This window comes from Mus musculus, chromosome 6 (genome assembly GCF_000001635.26).
Source record: "Mus musculus strain C57BL/6J chromosome 6, GRCm38.p6 C57BL/6J".
Lineage (NCBI taxonomy): Eukaryota > Metazoa > Chordata > Mammalia > Rodentia > Muridae > Mus > Mus musculus.
In genome coordinates, this window is record NC_000072.6 from 82,991,864 (window position 1) to 83,007,689 (window position 15,826).

General features: G+C 45.4%; 1 protein-coding gene across 4 annotated transcripts in view; it reads left to right on the forward strand.

The window, feature by feature from the left end:
• M1ap (meiosis 1 associated protein) overlaps positions 1-15,826 on the forward strand; it is an 83,402-nt gene that overhangs the window by 44,956 nt on the left and 22,620 nt on the right. For 3 of the 4 annotated variants that reach the window (XM_006505368.2, NM_033079.2, XM_011241141.2), the window contains 3 exons: positions 11,867-12,040; positions 13,643-13,805; positions 14,455-14,596. In XM_006505368.2, coding sequence (XP_006505431.1) covers positions 11,867-12,040; positions 13,643-13,805; positions 14,455-14,596 — 479 coding nt within the window. Of the gene's footprint in view, positions 1-11,866; positions 12,041-13,237; positions 13,405-13,642; positions 13,806-14,454; positions 14,597-15,826 lie in introns of those variants that run through there. The other variant, XM_006505369.4, reaches the window with a different exon arrangement.

Below are 15,826 nucleotides of genomic sequence, written 5' to 3' on the forward strand. Positions count from 1 at the left end.
TTCAAATACTTTTGTGCTATATTCTTTCTCTTTTTCTAGGACTCCAAGTGCCCATATGTTAAACTTTTAAAAATTCTTCCACAGAGATCCCCACATGGTGGTGCAAACTTCCATCCCAGTACTTAGGAGAGTAAAGCAGAAAGATTCCCAAGTGTGAGGCCACCCTGGACTACAGAGCAAGACCCTGTCTCTAGCTTGGCGTGGTTGTTCAAGCCTTCAAGAGACCCTGTCCAAAAACAAACAAACAAACAAAAACAAAAAAAACCAACCAACAACGAAAAGACTCCATCTCAAATAATAACAGCCATAACAAAATACAAAATATAGAATAAAATAAATGTGTTCCACAGAGCCCTAGGCTAGGTACTTGTTGTTTGGCTTGCTTGCTTGCTTGCTTGCTTGCTTGCTTGCTTGCTTGCTTGCTTGGTATTGTTTTCCTGAGGCAGGCAGGGTCTCAGGTAACCCAGGCTGATCTTAAATTCTCTACATAGTAGTAGATAACTTTGAGCTTCTTATACCCCTCTCTGTACCTCCCAAGTTCTAAGATTTCAGGTGTGAACCACTGCATCTGGTTTTATAGCGCTGGGAACAGAACCTAAGGCTTTGTGCTTACTAAGCAAGCTCTCTACCAACTGAGCTGTATCCCTGGCCAGTGTTCCTTTATTTTGTCCATCCATTCTTTTTATTTGATATTTTCTTTATTTACATTTCAAAAGCTATAGCTTTTCCTAGATTCCCCTCTGAAAACCCCCTATCCCCTCCCCACTCCCCCTGCTCACCAACCCACCCACTCCTGCTTCCTGGCCCTGGCATTCCCCTATACTGGGCATAGAACCTTCACAGGACCAGGGGCCTCTTATTGATGACCGACTAGGCCATCCTCTGCTACATATGCAGCTAGAGCCATGAGTCCCACCATGTGTTTTCTTCGGTTGGTGGCTTAGTCCATTTTTGTCCCTTTGGGTAGATGCTTATCCGTCTGCTTTTAGGTCACTCACTTTGTCCTCTTCATTCTCATTCTGCTTTTAACCCCATGTGAATGTTTTTGTTCAGATACTGTATTTTCAAGTTCTAAAATTTCCATCTGATTATCTTTCATATTTTCTGTTCCTCTATTGACATTTCTTATATTTCTTTTTTAAATAATTTATTAATTTATTTTTATTTCACGTGCATTCGTGTTTTGCCTGGATATGTTTCTGTGTGAAGGTGTTGGATCCCCTAAACCTGGAGTTACAGGCAGTTGTGAGCCACCACGTGGGTGCTGAGAATTGTACCTGGGTCCTCTGGAAGAGCAGCTTAGCACTGAGCCATCTATCTAGCCCCTACTTCTTATATTTCTATTTATTGTGAACATACTTTCAATTCCTCCTTAAGAATTGTTTCAATTATGCCAATTGAATTATTCAATTCAATAAGATTCATATCTGGTAAGGGCAATATTTTTATCATGTAAAGACTTGAATCTGTGATTTGTGTTTTCTTTTGAGACTGAGTCATAGTTTTCTTCTATATGCCAAAAACATTTCAATTAATTTGGTTTGTGAATGTTAGGCTATAGAGATTTTAAATTCTGTTATGTTGCTTTGGAGTGTCTGTTTTGTCAGACAATCAACTTTGTTAGGCTCAGACTGCCACCTGTTGCACCTACAGTGAACCAATACTCAGATTCTCAGACCCACTCTTCCTGTGTTTGTTTTGCTTGTAGTAGTAGTAGTAGTTGTTGTTGTTGTTGTTGTTGTTGTTGTTGTTGTTGTTGTTGTTGTTGTTGTTTGAGACAGAGTCTTATTAGGTAGCCCTGGCTGCCATGGAATTGCCTATGTAGACTAGACTGGCCTTCAACTCACAGAGACCTATCTGCCTGCCCCTGCCTCCTGAGTGCTGGGATTAAAGACATTTGCCACCCTGCCTGGCCTCAGTCCCATTCTTTAAGCCTAAACTCCAAGCTGTTTTCAGTTTTCCCCACACTGTAGTACAAGGGCCAGCCAGGGCCTTGGGCTGAGCTAAAGCACTCTCTGGCTCTCTGGCTCTCTGTTTCAGTGGACTTCTTCCTCACTGTCTTTTAACTGGTGAGGTGGAAGCAGGAGCATTCCAGCGGCTTCCTGGCCAGGCAGCCTGGCCCAAACAGTAAGCCACTCACTCAGTGAGAAACTCTATCTAGAAATAAGGCAGAGAGCAATAGGGGAAGACTGATGTTCACCTCTGGCCTCCACACATGCAATCACAGGATCATGCACACCTGCACACATACATACACTCCCATACACAAAAATGAGGTGGGGGGGTTAATTAAAATCTAAGGCAAGTAAAGGTACTTTCTGCCAAGCGCAAAATCCTGAGGCTCCATACCCTAGTTCAATCGCTAGGACTCACTCGGTGGAAGAAGAGAGCCAGCTCTTGCAAGTTGCCATCTGACTACCCCATGCACACCATCACTCACTCACACACCCACCACACACACACTCACACACACACAAATAAATGTAATTTTTAATTAGTGTAGTTGGCAATATAAAAAGCCCTATGATGTCAAGGGACTTATAACATGGGGGAACTGATATCTAAACACGAAGAGGGGAATTTGTAGATACCTTTGGAATTTGTATGTGTTTGCTTTTGAGTCATCAGTTCCTCTTTCATGAACCCAGTATCCTGAGAAAACTCTTGCAGTGAGTCAAAAATGCAGACCCATGCAGAAGTACAGTCACAGTCATGCAACCTAGGTGTGTGCACGTGCTTTGGGGGGGTGGGGTGCATGCACACACACGCGCACGTGCTTTGGGATTTTCTTTGTTTTCAGAGACCTTTTCAACTTTGTCTGATTCAACCTAGCTCACTCTGCAAGCCTGGCGATCCAAGTTCAATCCCTGGACCTCACAGTGACGTTAGAGAACTGACTCCCAAAAGTTGCCCTCTGACCTCCACACATTTGCACCCTGCACACTTGCCACACATGTGTAGCAGTGTGCGCATGCTCACACACACGTAATAACGGCAATAATTTATGAATACAATGTTAAATGTTTAAAGGAGACAAGCACAGTGCTGTGGCTGTTGGGGCTGTGCCATCAGCCCTGCCCTTTCCCCTCTCCTTACCACGGTGCCTATGAAACCACTACTTCCCAGCCAGCTTCAACACTTTTAACTTTGAAAGTTATGTTAGTTTACATTAAATACTCTTAAGCTATATAATACATAAATTAATATCTGCAGGAGGAATAAAAGACTTTTGTTTTAAAACATGGCCTCTTTATGGGACAGAGACTGCCCTGGTACTCAGGAGCCATCCCATAGCCAAATTCACAGCAATTCTGTGCCAGCCTCCCTAGAGCTGCGACTATAGGCATGTGCTCCCATGAAGAAGTCTTAAATATCTCCTAAGACTAGTGTTTAGCAAGCCAAATACTACTTTATCTGTTTTTATTCTTTGCTGATGTGGGGGGTATGTGTAGAAGCCAGAGCACAGCAGTGCCATCCTCAGGAATGCCACCCACCTCCTTTGACACAGGGTCTCTGCTGGTTCTAGAGTTCACCACCGAGACTAGACTGGCTATCCAGTGAGCCCAGGTATCCTCCTGCCTCCACACCACCATGCCCTAGCATTTTCACATTAGTTCTGGGTTTGAACTCAGGCCCTCATGCTTGAGAGGCAAAACCCTTACCAACTGAGCCATCTCTCCAGCGCCAGGTAATATTTTAGACTTTGGCACACCTCAGTCACTACTAAGTGACATCTTTAACATAGAGTCGTCTTCTTCTTCTTCTTCTTCTTCTTCTTCTTCTTCTTCTTCTTCTTCTTCTTCTTCTTCTTCCTCTTCTTCTTCTATGATATGAAAATGGGACCGTTGTTTAAGAACTGTAGTTAAAGCCGGGAGTGGTGGCGCACACCTTTAATCCCAGCACTTGGGAGGCAGAGGCAGGCGGATTTCTGAGTTCGAGGCCAGCCTGGTAAGTAAGTTCCAGGACAGCCAGGGCTACACAGAGAAACCCTGTCTCGAAAAACCAAAAAAAAAAAAACAAAAAACAAAAAACTGTAGTTAGGCTCTGGAGAGATGGCTCAGCGGTTAAGAGCACTGACTGCTCTTTCAGAGGTCTTGAGTTCAATTCCCAGCAACCACATGGTGGCTCACAACCATCTGTAATGAGATCTTGTAAGGGCACTCTTCTGGTGTGTCTGAAGACAGTATACTCACATATATCAAATAAATAAATCTTGAGAGAGAGAGAGAGAGAGAGAGAGAGCTGGGCCATGGTGGCACATGCCTTTAATCCCAGCACTTGAGAGGCAGAGGCAGGTGGAACTCTGAGTTTGAGGCCAGCCTGCTCTACAAAGTGAGTTCCAGGACAGCCAGGGCTACACAGAGAAACCTGTCTCAGAAAAACAAACAAACAAACAAACAAACCTGTAGTTAAGATATATTTTTCTTCCAATTTGGATCACATACTTCACTAAAAAGAAAAAAGTGAAAGAAACGGCAAGACTTTGAGCATCTCAAATGTTCACATCACTGTAGATGTAGACTTCCTCAGCAGCAACTTTTTAATCTTTATTCCCAAGAGCTGCATGGCACTTAAAAGTCTGCAATGCTTCTAGGTGACCAGTGTCCTTATTTCATATCCAGTGGGCTCTCAGCCTAGCCATCACTATCATTTCCAGCTCAGAGGAATAGCTACTTTCCTGTTGCTGTGATGAAATACCATGACCAAAGCAACTTAGAGAAGAAAGTTTGTTTGGGCTTATGGTGCACAGGGGGCTGAGTTTACAATGGTGAGGAATAGCATGGCAGCAGGCATGCCGGCAGGAGCAGGAAGCCGAGAGCTTCAGCCACAAACACAAAGAAAAGAAGAGCAAGCTGGCTGTCGGGTCAGTCCTTAAGCTCTTCAAGCCCATTCCCAGCGAAACACTTCCTCCAGCACCCACGTGGCAGTTCATAATAAATCCAAGTGAAGGCTGTCACTGCTGTGGCCACTAGGGGGCAGAATAAGTCCACACATAGACTGTGGATGCCACCTCCTATGGCTTACAGGGACTCAGGCAAGGTTGTTCCAATGGTTAGCTGTAGTTTCGAGCGGCACCGCGTCAAGGGGCCTGTTTCATCAGATGCGTAATGCCTTGCTTTCTGGGAGGAGCTATGCTTCAGTATTATCTAAGAAGAACAATATCTCCTTCCCAGCTCTCCCGTTTAGCACATTTAGTTATGTTTGTGAGCAATGCTGCAGTGGGCGCTGCTGTTCTAACCCAGAGGAAAGCAGAAGCCAAGGAGGATGACCTAGCAAAACACAGTTTGAAGAAAAAGGAAAGTACCTTTTTTTTTCTGCCCATGAGAGTAGGGAAGAGTAGAAGGGCCGGGCGTGTGGCACAGTTACTAGCATGCTTGCCTTACATGCATGAAGCCCTGGGTTTGACCCTCAGCACCACATAAACTATGGTGTGGTGGTGAATGCCAACCCTCATCATCCCCACAACTTGAGAAGTGGAGACAGGAAGATGAGAAGGGCAAGGTCATCCTTGTCTATATAATGAGTTTGAGACCAAGCTGGACCATGTGAGACCCTGTTTCATGTCAGAGTGACAGCAAGAAAGGGAGGGAAAGATAAAGAAATGGAAGAGGAACGGGAGGATGAAGGCAGTGGCTGACCTACTGCATGCTGTTCTTAAACAACGTACACTGTAGTGTGTTATGATAACTAGGAAATAGGTTCTAGTGTCCCTGCTGCTCCCAAAAACACACAACTAACAACATCCCAGGCACAGCTCAAGTCCTGATCTTGCTACTAAATCACACTGCCTTTCAAAAACTCGGGGAAATAAAGCCTTCAACAGAAATAAATTAACAAGTATGATTAATACTGCACAATGAAGCTCACAAGCACCCCTCCGTTACTAATTAAAGCAGACAAGGAAAGATCATATGAGCACAGCTCCTGGACAACGTTCTGAGTCAAAGGCTGGAGGAGGTGCAAGGCCTCGGATTAACAGAGTAATAAAAGCCCTAAGGAAGGAAGGAAGTCACGTGACAAGGAGACTAACTTAGCTGAAGCAGAAGGGTCACAGGAAAAGCAATGGGAGTGACAGGCCTCTGCCAAGGCCCCAGCTGGGGGATGGGGCAGGATGGACATGAAAAGAAGCCTGCACTTAAATGGGGAAGATCAAATGTGTGACAACACAAACTATACAATGAGCTATCTGCCTCGCCATCATCACCTACACATGAAGGGTGGGTCAGGACAGGTACAGGTGGCATTTGAACTGGATCTTGAAAAACCAGGGTGTCAACGGGGGCAATGGGGAGGAGCGCCCTGGACCATCACAGAGGAAGAGGAAGGCGGAGTCTCTGAAGAGTGATGGCTCCACGAGGAGGTGACAATAGAATTCAACCTGAGCCCTTAGGAGGAGCAGCCAGTGCTTGTCCCTGAAAGGATGCCATTTCTTCTGAGACAGCAGAATCAAGGTTCCAACCTGAAGCCCAGCACCTCTGTGGGGATGACACGAGAATCTCTTCAAACAAGAAAACTCTGCTGTTACTCTCCCCCAGAGTGTGTGAGTTAGGAGGTGAGAAATGAAGGCTGGAAAGATGGCTCCACAGTGACAAGCACTGGCTGCTCTCCTGGAGGACCCGGGTTTGAGTGCCAACAATTCCCAGCACTCACAAGGTGGCTCACAGCCACCTGTAACTCCAGTTCCAGGAAATCTACTGCCATCTTCTGGCCTCTGTGAACACCACACACACATGGTCCCCCACACGTGCACGTAGGCAAAAAACACCTATACACACAAAAATACATGAAATAAACTTTTAAAAAGTTAGAAACACTAACAATGGACAGTGCTGAGAAGACTGCCTGCCTGACTCATCTGGAGAACAAGGCAGGGCGTTCTCCATTGTACAACACGTGCTGCGTTCAAGAACCCGTTCCTCAGAGTCGTTTTTTTTTTTTTTTTTTTTTTTTTTTTTTTTTTTTTTGCCTGCACCCTCAGACATGTCGCTTCCCAACCTCAGAACTAATGGAAAAGCCGAACATTTTAGAGAGGGAATTGTCACTGCGGTAATCCACAAGAACAGAGGTGACATCCACATCTCTGCCGCTGGGACACATCTAGGAACCTGAATCTTTGTTGCTTCCTCTCTTAGTGTTCCATTTCTGATGAGTTTTCTCCCTACCCGTCCTCTAAGCCGTGACGAAACCATCAGCAAAGCTACAGCAAAACCTTGAGGCCTGCACGCCCCCCTCGTGCATAGCGTCACGCTTATCTTCTGGTCTAGCTTTAGCATATTTGCTGTTAAAAAAAAAATTCTCCTTCATTTCTTTCTTTGACCTTTCTTTAAAAGATACAGTTTCACTGTGTTTCTCTGGCTGACTTGGAAGTCTCAGTGTAAAATAGGCTGGCTTTGAACTTACAGAGATCCACCTACCTCTGCCTCCTGCATGCTGGGTAAAGCATGGGCCACCACACCCAGCTTCATCCCCTTCTTCTCAGCAGAACTACTTTTCCTTGGCCTCGCCATTCCATGTTAGCTGTACAGTTTTAGAAAACCCTTTTCAATGTTGTTGTTGATGATGTTGTTGAGTGATGGTGGTGGTGGTGATGATGATTCTATGAAGAATGATGTCTTGTCCCCTCCCGCTACCCATCAGGGGAGTTCCCAATCTTCTACCCTTTATACTTACTTCTCTGAGACTCTCGGGGTTTGGTTTTTTTTATATATATACTTTATGTATATGAATGTTTTGTGTGTACATGTACCACATGTGTGTCTGGGGAAGCCAGAGGGTGGTCAGTTGGATCCCCTGAACAGGAGCTACAGGCAGTCATTAGCCAAATGCAGGCGTGGGGAAATTGAACCCAGGTCTCCTGAAAAAGCAGCCAGTGCTCTTGACCACAGAGCCACCTCTCCAGCCCCTCAAGTCCATCTCTCTAGCTCTATCCTTGCCTTGTTGCTTTCATAGTTCTTTTGCCTCACTAAGGACCAGCCACCCCCTCACTGTGTTTGCCTCTGTCGTCACCAGACGAGCCACATTAGTTATTTAAATGCTGCTCTGGCAATATCTTGTGCTTATTATTCTAGCACCATAAAACACAATGGAGCGGACAGGAGTCTGAGACGGAGTTCTCAAGGCTGCTGCTTTAGAAACTCAACAGGGACAGAGAGAGTTGTGTGTCCCTGATGAGATGAACGAAACAGCTAGAAATGAATGAATCTGCATAACTGTTTAGCAGAGTTGATCGTGCTGGCCAGGGAAAAAAAAGTGTACTGTACTTGCTATCCCTGTGGGAGACAGGAGAAGTCCTTGAATGAATGTGAAGTCATCTCACTCCCTGCGCCTCCTGCGTTGGAGCCAGCACCATGGACTGAACCTTCTTTGTTCCTGAGGTGGAAAAGTCTGCCGCCTCTACCAACCTCTCCTCAGGAATGTCGCTCTAGAAATAACCTGCCTGGCATTCGCGAGTCATACACAGAAGTTATTCATCCAAACCCTGGCTTTTCTTAGGCCCTTTGTATCTCAGTGGACCCTCAGGGTCTCTCCTCAGCTCTTCCCTCCCCGCCTCTGTCCATGCCTCCGCCACTACCTTCTCTCTGGCTTTCCCTGACCTTTACTTGTAGAAGCAGATGCCAGCGTCAGAGGTAGAACTGGCTGACTTCAGAAGTGCCCCCAGGAAAGCCTGTTAACTCACCTACCCAGGGCCTCTCATCACACAGCAGCCTAGCCCCTCACCTTGGATGCCAATCACACTTGTGAGACAGTGTGCCAATGAGTTACTCTGTAATCTGTACGATAAGGTAGGGCCAATATAATAGTTCGCCTTTTTTTTTTTCTTTTAAATGTTAAGATTCATTTTAACAGAAGTAATAATTAAACACATTTTTACTAAAAATGATAACATAGAACTGATATGTCCCTCGTTAATAACTAACGAGGGTTGCGGGCCGACCAGCAGCTCGAGAGGAACGGTTCAATTGAGATGGCAGCTTGGGCTGAAAGAGAGGAACTAAACGAACGGAAGAAAGAACAGAGCCAAGTCAAAATCAACTCTGATCAAAGCTCAATTTTACTATTCCAACATGCAGTTATGAAGGAGGGGAAGGGGGACCGATTCCCGCCAAATAGTCCTGGAGTCCAGTAGCAGGGTGACCACGTGTATGGCTCCGAACAGCAGTGGGCGTGGCAGAACGATTGAGTGGCAAGCTCCATCCAGGTGTAAACAGTGGAACCATTAAGGCTGGGGGAGTGGAGGCTACAAACGAGCCTTGCTGTGTAGTTTTTCCTAGCTTTTATACTCTAGAATATTTTTGGTGTTCTCTAAAGATTCATTTTATTTATTTGGGGTGTGTGTGTGTGTGTGTGTGTGTGTACGCCCATGGAGACCAGAGGAGAGCACTGGACCCCTCCTGGGAGCTGGAGTTCCAGTGTGAGCTTGGGAACTGAACTCTGGTCCTTTACGAGAACCACAAGCACTCTTAACTTTTGAGTCATCTCTCCAGCGCCTAAGAATATTTCAAAACAGAAATAGACAATTAAGATAAATTTAAAGACTGTAGGAGTGTGAATAAAGAGAGACTGTGTCTCAGAACCCTGCCCATTTCTGCTTCCTAGCAGCTGATAACTGGATGGCAGCCTTTCAGACCTTTATAGTAGGTTCGTGTATGTACTTACAGATGCACGTTTGCAGGTACAGACTCATGGATTCACGTTCACAGGTAGTTTTACATTCATACAAATAGGATCATATTACTCCTTTCTAAATTTCCATGTTGGTAAACTTAGCTTTAAATTGCTAATGACTACATAGTACAAATCAGTGTGAGTGTGTCGTAATTTATTTAAACATTCCTCTATTGATGGACACTAGCTAGACCTGCTTCCTGTTTGGAGTTTGATTGTCGGGATGATAACCCTGTGCTGAACATCTTTGTGTAGGTCTCTTGTGCATGCTCCGAGAGGGTGTCTAGGACAGACATTAAGTTTGTGTGCTTAAAGTTTATATTTTTCAAATTTTATAATTAAAAAATTAGGTGCATGTAATGGTTCATGTTTATAATCCCAGGAATTGGAAAGGAAGGTAGGAGGCTCGTGACACATTCAAGGCCTGGTCTACAGAGTAAATGCTGGGCCAGGAGGCTACAGAGCCTAGCTCTGTCTCAAAACATGCTTAATTAAGAATTAAATACTTTCCAGGTGGTGGTGGTGCACGCCTTTGATCTCAGCACTGGGAGGCAGAGGCAGGCAGGCCTCTTTATTGGTTTTATTATTATTTTATTTATTTATCTCTGAATTCGAGGCCAGCTTGGTCTACAGAGCATGTTTCAGGATAGCCAGGATTACATAAAGAAACCCTGTCTCAGAAAACCAAATAAATAAGTAAATAAACTTCACTGAGTGTAGTAGTGCATGCCTTTAATCCTGGCTCTTGAGAAGTAGGGCAGGGAGCTCTCTCTGTAAGTTCAAAGCCAGCCTGATCTACACAGTGAGATCCAGGACAGCCCAAGATACACAGTTAGACCCTGTATCAAAAAATAATAATAGTAGTAGCAATAATAATAGAAAGCTGTCTCAGCACTTGCTGCTCTCCTCGAGAGCCCGAGTTCACTTTCCCAGCACACAAGCCAAGGATCTCATGACCATCTGTAACTCCAGCCCAGGGAGTTGCATGCAATACCTACATATAGACACATGTGCATAATTAAACATTTAAAATGGGTGGCTGGAGAAATGACTCAACAATTAAGAGTACCAGTTGTTCTTCCAAATTCAATTCCCAGCACCACAAGGTAGCTCACAGCTGCCATCTATAACGCCAGGGCATCTGATGCCCTCTTCTGTCCTTCATGGTCGCCAGGCCCATTTGTGGTGCATAAACATACATGCACACAAAAATCCCAAACACATAAATAGTGTCTGTCTTAGTCAGGGTTTCTATTCCTGCACAAACATCATGACCAAGAAGCAAGTTGGGGAGGAAAGGGTTTATTCGGCTTACACTTCCATACTGCTGTTCATCACCAAGGAAGTCAGGACTGGAACTCAAGCAGGTCAGAAAGCAGGAGCCGATGCAGAGGCCATGGAGAGATGTTCTTTACTGGCTTGCCTCCCCTGGCTTGCTCAGCCTGCTCTCTTATAGAACCAAGACTAACAGCCCAGAGATGGTCCCACCCACAAGGGGCCTTTCCCCCTTGATCACTAATTGAGAAAATGCCTTAGAGTTGGATCTCATGGAGGCATTTCCTCAACTGAAGCTCCTTTCTCTGTGATAACCCCAGCTGTGTCAAGTTGACACAAAACTAGCCAGTACAGTGTCTTAACATGTTTAGGTTTGATTTATTATTTCATGTGTGTGAGTCTCTTGCCTGCATGTATATATTTGCAACACAGGCATGCCTGGTGCCTATTGAGGTCCAAAGAAGTGTTGGGTCACTTGGGATGTGAGTGACAGGTGGTTGTGCGACACCATGTGGGTGCACCTCTCAAACCCAGATTCTCTGCAAGACCAAGTGTTCTCAACAGCTGAGTCATCTCTCCAACCCCAACACAAAAACAATTTTCAACTAAAACAAATCTATTTTTAAATAATTGTGAAGACTTATTTTTTTTAATTTTTAATTACACCTGTTTGCATGTGTGAGTTCAGGTACCCTTAGAGTTTAGACGAGAGAACATCAGATCCCAGGGACGGGAGTTACAGGTAGTTGTGTGCCAAATGATATAGATGCTAGGAATTGAACTCAGGTCCTCTGCAAGAGCAGTACAGACTCATAACAGTTCAGTCACCGTCCCAGCCTCCCCCTGGGGAGAAAACCTTTAAATAAATAAATATTAAGATTGAAAAAAAAACCCACTTTAACCACAACCTCCCTTTCTTCTGCAGAGAGTTCTATCCTGGAAGCTGACATTGTCCTTGAGACGCTAGACAACGATGTTGTCAGCATGGAGGTCTTCTTCAAAGCCTGGCTGCATAACAGTGAAACTGACCAAGAAAACATCCACCTTCTTCTTACTCCACAGAGTCTTCCTCCTCCTTCCAGAGCCAAGGATCATCCAAGTACACGGCCCTGAAAAAGATAGATTCTGTAGGCTCAGGATATCCTTGTCTAGGGTTAGAACTCTGGATGACTCTAGAGAGGCAGCAAAATACAGATAAGCTGAGGCCCAGGGATTGGGTGAGACTTGGGTGAAGCTGTCTGGTGATGGTGTTCTCAAGAGTGACCATCCCAGCCTGCAAGGGCCAAGTAGTGGCAGGAGCAGAGTCCTTGGTACCTCAATGATAAGACAACGGCTACGCCGTATAAGGATACAAATGATCAAGCATTTTTCTCAATAGTCTCACTCAATGGTGGGCATGATAATGCCAACACTGCCTGCGGTGAGAAGAACAAATAGAAGTCTTCTCACTGGGGCTCGAGAGACGGCTCAGTGGCTAAGAGTATTTGTTGTTCTTATGAAAGATCTAGAATCAGGTTTCAGCACACACATGGAGCTCACAATCTCCTGTCACTCCAGATCCAAGGGATCTGACACCTTCTTCAGGCACTGCACCCATGTAAGACACATACATGAAGGCAGACAGACAGAAAAAAACACGCATAAAATAAAAATAAAATTCCTAACAATCTCACTTAGCTAGGCATCACATTGAGGAAAACTGTATCAACTCAGAAGCAAGCTCCACGTGGCAGCCCTGTCCCCTTCTCACAAGAGCCCAGTGTCCACAGACTCACACATCTGCCATCAATATTCAAACCAGAGAGATATGTTTTATCCTATTGTAGCATCAAGGGGTCAGGCTCAGAGCAGCAGAACCCTGGGCCTTTGGCACCTAAAGGTAACTGCTGGGGTAGAAATACAAAACCCTGATACACACCTCAAACCATAGCACTCAGGAGGTAAAGGCAGGAGAAGCAGGAGTTCAAGGTCATCTCCAGCTACATAGCAAGTCAAAGGTCAATCTGGGCTGCAAGAAATCCTGTCAAAAAATTAAAGCTTAAAAAAAAAAAAGCATAATAGAGCAGCATGCCCTACACCGAGAGCAGTCCAGCTCAGTACCAGTTTATGCACGCCTGTCATCATACCACCGCTGTGCTCTGAGGCCTTCTACTCTGTCCTATACTCAGGTTCCTTTCAGGGCATTCAAATAAGCTATTTCAGGAACTTGTGCCTCCCACAGCCCCTGGTGGCCCCTACAAGAGCCCAGAGGAAAACAGTGGCAGTCAGCTGACTCTCTGACTTCCGCTTTCCTGCTCTTCCTTCATCTGACCAGCACGCTTGCCAAAGCCACAGGGAAGCAGCAGAGGCAAGATTTCCTAATGTGATGCCCAAGGGCCTCTGCATATTTTACCATTAGCTGCTCCACCAAGAACACGTGGTCCTCTTGAATGGCAAGCCAGAGCTCTCGCTATGAGACAACAGGTCAGCCAGCCCGACAGGAAAGCAAGAGACAATCATGTCAGGCTCAGAGAATAAGTAAACTGTTAGACCACAGGTGGCAGATCTGCCTTACCTCCTCAACCAAGCTTGCTTTCTTTGTCCCAGTCCCCCTACCAACTCCTGACCCTTGCCTGCTTGAAACTAGTAGGAATTGTTGTTGCCTCTTAAAGGCCTAGCCTGAGGTAACCCAGTCTCTTCTCTAACTCTCCTTTTATTGTAGTATGTCTAAAATGTGATCTCCAAGAGCGATTTCTCAGCCCATCCCTGCTTCCTGGTACAGCTGATGGCGTGTCGAGAATAGATGACCCCAAAGGAGACATCAGCACACTCTACCAGATGGCATCCCTGGCTTCAGCCTCTCCGTATAAGCTTCAAGTGGTCAAGTACGCTTTGAGGAAGCCTCGGCAGTCTAAGCTGTTCTTACTGGTTCTGTGGCCTGGACGTGCAGAGATTTAGATTACATCTCTGCAGTCGGGCTGCAGTCAGTGGCCAATAGCAGTTACCAGCTTGTCATTAAAAAAAAAAAAAAAAAAAAGTAAGGCTGGGCTTCTTAGCAAGTGGAAGCCAGAGGAGCAAGCCAGGACTTGCTACCGCAGAAGACTTGGAGATGCAGGCAAGAATTGGAAACACGGCCTCTGAGTGCAGAGAAAGGCAAGGTTAATTCAAGGGCAGCCAACCATCCAATGGATGTTTATCAAAAGCCTGTTAGAATTAGTACAGGAATGAACCTTTCAAGGAAAAGGGTATCCAGACCCAACTCCCACCCCACCACTACTCTAGGTGCTAGAATTGCTGCTTCAGGGGACCCAGCTCTCAAGCACAACCATGATGGCAAAGCCCAGCTTTGCTGCTTTCTAGTTCTTACTGTAAAGCCCCATGTGAAGACGGTTGAGCTCTGAAAACTTTCCGTGTGCAGATCTGACCACACATTATGTAATTTACACAGCCTGATGCACAATAAGGTCCAGAGCCGAATTCAGGAGGATGTGGTTAGAGGTCCGGGATACCACTAAGAAACACTTTCTTTTCCAGGGCTCTGAAATCTAGTGGGATCTGCGAGTCCCTGACCTATGGACTACCCTTCATTCTCAGACCCACAAGCTGTTGGCAGCTGGACTGGGATGAGCTGGAAACAAATCAACAACATTTTCATGCCCTGTGTCACTGCTTGCTGGTGAGTGTTCTACCCCGGGCAAGAGTGCTCACATAACAACTAGACAAAACCAGCCACTAACACTCCTCCCTGATCCCAGACCTGTATCAACCCTGGAAGGGTGGAAACCCTGGAAATACTCTGAAATTCGCAGTAAATATAACTAACGTCGCCTCTGTTAGATGAGCCCAAAGGAGTCGTTAGTACACTCCACCAGGTGGCTTTTCAGGTGTCAGCCTATAACAAGCTAACCAACTGATAAAGTGTGGTACAAAAGAACCTCCCCGCTCCATACCAATGCTACTATTTATATACTTCATCTATTTGTTTAGTGTCCATATGTGTAGGGGGTGATGCACAGATGCCCTGGCACATGTGCAGAGATCAGAGGACAACTTCTGGGAGTCAGTTCTTCTACCCTTTGGTCATAGAGTCCTGGAGATGGAACTCAGGATGTCAGATTTGCCAGCAGTCAACTTTCCTGAGCATTACCACTTCACTGGGCCCAGGTGTTGCTCTTATTGACACCATGGCTAGGAAGTCCAGGAATTTATATCCTATCTCTAAGTGTCAGGTAAAAGTCAGTTTAGGGGTAGCAGTGGCGAGCATGGACGAAAAAGCAATGTGAGGCTACTCAGCCTGTACGCAGAATGCTTCCTGAACTCAGCCATAGACCTTTATTTTAACACCTTTAAACAGAAGCAATGATGCTTTAAGATGTACTTCCTTTCGGACGAGGTGGTAATGGCGCTTGCCATGCAAGCCTGATGATCTAAGTCCAACCCCCGCATCCACAGTGGAGAACGCAAACACATTCAGGGAGTTGTGCTCTGGCCTCCACTCATGCACAGTGGCACACTGGTACCCACACTCTCACACACACACACACACACACACACACACACACACACACATAAGAATAACAGTGAATGCTCTAAGCCCCAGAGCCCTCTAACACTGTATGGTTATCACAGGTCACTGAAAGAACAGTCTCTGATCCAGACCCAGGCCAATCATTGCTTTAAGCCCTAGATATGTATTCAGTGATGACATAATAGATATATCAGTTTCCTCTGTAAAGGAGGAGACAGAAATATACATATACATATATATATATATATATAATAGATTATTATATACTGGAAGTCATGGTTAGAAAAATACAACAGAGAACTATTTGTAGGCATATATAATCAATTAGAGCTCAGCAAAGAACGGGATATGGGGGGGTGAGGTCGATGAAGTATCCAA